The 1,990-nt window shown below is 62.5% G+C and overlaps 1 protein-coding gene across 1 annotated transcript; it reads left to right on the top strand.

Moving 5' to 3' along the window:
* Positions 1-1,252: 1,252 nt before the first annotated feature.
* On the top strand, positions 1,253-1,812 carry LOC137149866 (E3 ubiquitin-protein ligase TRIM39-like; the record flags this gene model as incomplete). The annotated part of the gene is made up of 1 exon (XM_067543482.1): positions 1,253-1,812. A coding segment is annotated over one exon (560 nt), but the record flags the coding sequence as incomplete, so codon positions are not given.
* Between the last annotated feature and the right edge of the window lie 178 nt (positions 1,813-1,990).

The following is a 1,990-nucleotide window of genomic DNA, read 5'->3' as shown; positions in this document are numbered from 1 at the left end:
CTTCCCCCACCCCTCTTTTCCCCATCCCCGCTGCACCTGGCGCCCACCCTCCCCTCTGCCCTTCCCTCCTTTTGCCTGCCCCTCCCTTTACCACCTTCTGCCCCCCTGACACCTGTCCCTTCCCCCCACCCTTCTGGCAACCGCCCCTTCCTTTGCCCCCCTTGACTCCATGATGCCTGCCCCTCCCCCTTTCCTCTTCTAGAACCTGGTCCCTGCCCCATCCCCACGCCCCACCACTGTACCCCCAGTACCTGCCTCTTTCTTCTCCCACCCTGGCCCCCAACTCTTCTCCATCCCCCACCACAAGCTACTTCCTTCTCCCCCCCAAACCCCTGCCTGTCCCCTCGCCCCCCTCTGCCTCCCTGGTTCCTGCACCCCTCCCTCCCTCTAGTCCCCTGGGGCCAGCCCCTCCCTTTGCTCCTCCTCTGGAGCCCTTCTCTACCCTCACCCCCATCTCCCTCCCTGCTGCAAGCCCCATCCCTCACCCTTATTTGGGCCCCCTGGTGCCCACCTTCCCACCCCTTATCCTCCCTTTGCCCCTTTCTGCCCCCCCAGGCCCACCCTTCCCTACACCCCTCTCTCTTCCCCCTTGTGCTTACCTGCTCCCTCACCCCTCATTCTCCCCTGACACCTGCCCCTCCCCTCTGTGCCCTCTTTGCATCCACCCCTCCACTATCCCCCCTCAGCCCTCCTGGTGCCCCCCTTTGTCCCCTTGTCATCTGCACCTTCCCCCGACCCATTCTTGGCTCACCTGGTGCCCCCCGCTCCCCTGGTGATCCCTCTGCCACTGGGGACTGCCCCTTCCCCCGCTCCCTCTAGTCCTCTGGGGCCAGCCCCCTTTCCACTCCCCCTCTGCCTCCTGGGGCTCCTCTTCCCCCTTAGCCCCCTGACACCCGCCCCTCCCATCACCTCACTCTGCCCCCTGTCACCTGCCCCAGCCCTCGCTCTGCCCTCCAGTGATCACCCCTGCCCTAGACACCCCCGCTGCCTCCCGGCTCCTGCCTCACTCTGTACCCCTGGTGCCTGCCCGTTCCCTCCCGCCTGTTCTGCCCCGCTGACACCTTCCTACCCTACCCCTCCCCCGCTCCTGCTCTCCTTCCCCTCAAGTTCGCTCCCAGGGGCAGAGGGGCCCTGACTCCCCTGAACGGGCAACAACCCCCCCCCCAGACATTAACGAGGACGCAGGTTAATTTCCCTTTGATCCCCGTGACCAGTCCCTGCCCCGGCCCTGACTCTGTGACTCTCTCCCCAGTGGACGTGACTCTGGATCCAGACACAGCAAATCCCAAACTCGACCTGTCTGAGGATCGGAAACAAGTGAAACTCAGAGACACACGCCAGGATCTGCCCGACAAGCCTGAGAGATTTGATACCTGTGTCTGTGTGCTGGGTGCTGAGGGGTTCCTGGGCGGGAGGCATTACTGGGAGGTGGAGGTGGGAGACAAGACTCACTGGGTTCTGGGGATTTGTAGGGAAACTGTGTGCAGGAAGGGGGAGGTCACAGTCACACCTGGAAATGGATACTGGGCCATGTGGCTGAAGGATGGGAGATACTATGCCCGCAGCGCCCTCTTGCCTCCTCTCCCTGTGACCGTCAGGCCCAGCCGGGTGGGGATTTTCCTGGACTATGAGGCAGGCAAGGTCTCATTTTACAATGTCACTGACAGGTCCCAGCTCTTCACTTTTACTTTAACTGGCACCTTCTCTGGGACTCTTCGCCCTTATTTCCATCCTGGTCTCAATGCTGGGGGTGAAAACGCGGCTCCCCTGATCATCTGCCCGGTCCCAGCCCAGGCCGGAGGGAATCTCTGACCCTGACAGAGACTGTCCCCTCCCAGCGCTGAGCTGCCCCGTGCCCAGGGGAGGGTATAAGGGCATCACCCGCCTGCCCCCTGCCACCCGCCCCTCAGAAACAGAAAATTTGCATAAATACGCTGTACCAGCACCTTGAGATATAGAGGTCATTGCTGCACTGTCAGCCATTAGTACA

This window comes from Emydura macquarii, unplaced genomic scaffold (assembly GCF_026122565.2).
Source record: "Emydura macquarii macquarii isolate MOO-44397 ecotype Brisbane River unplaced genomic scaffold, CSIRO-AGI_Emac_v2 contig_883, whole genome shotgun sequence".
Taxonomy (NCBI): Eukaryota; Metazoa; Chordata; order Testudines; family Chelidae; genus Emydura; species Emydura macquarii.
This window is presented reverse-complemented; position numbering and strand designations above follow the sequence as displayed.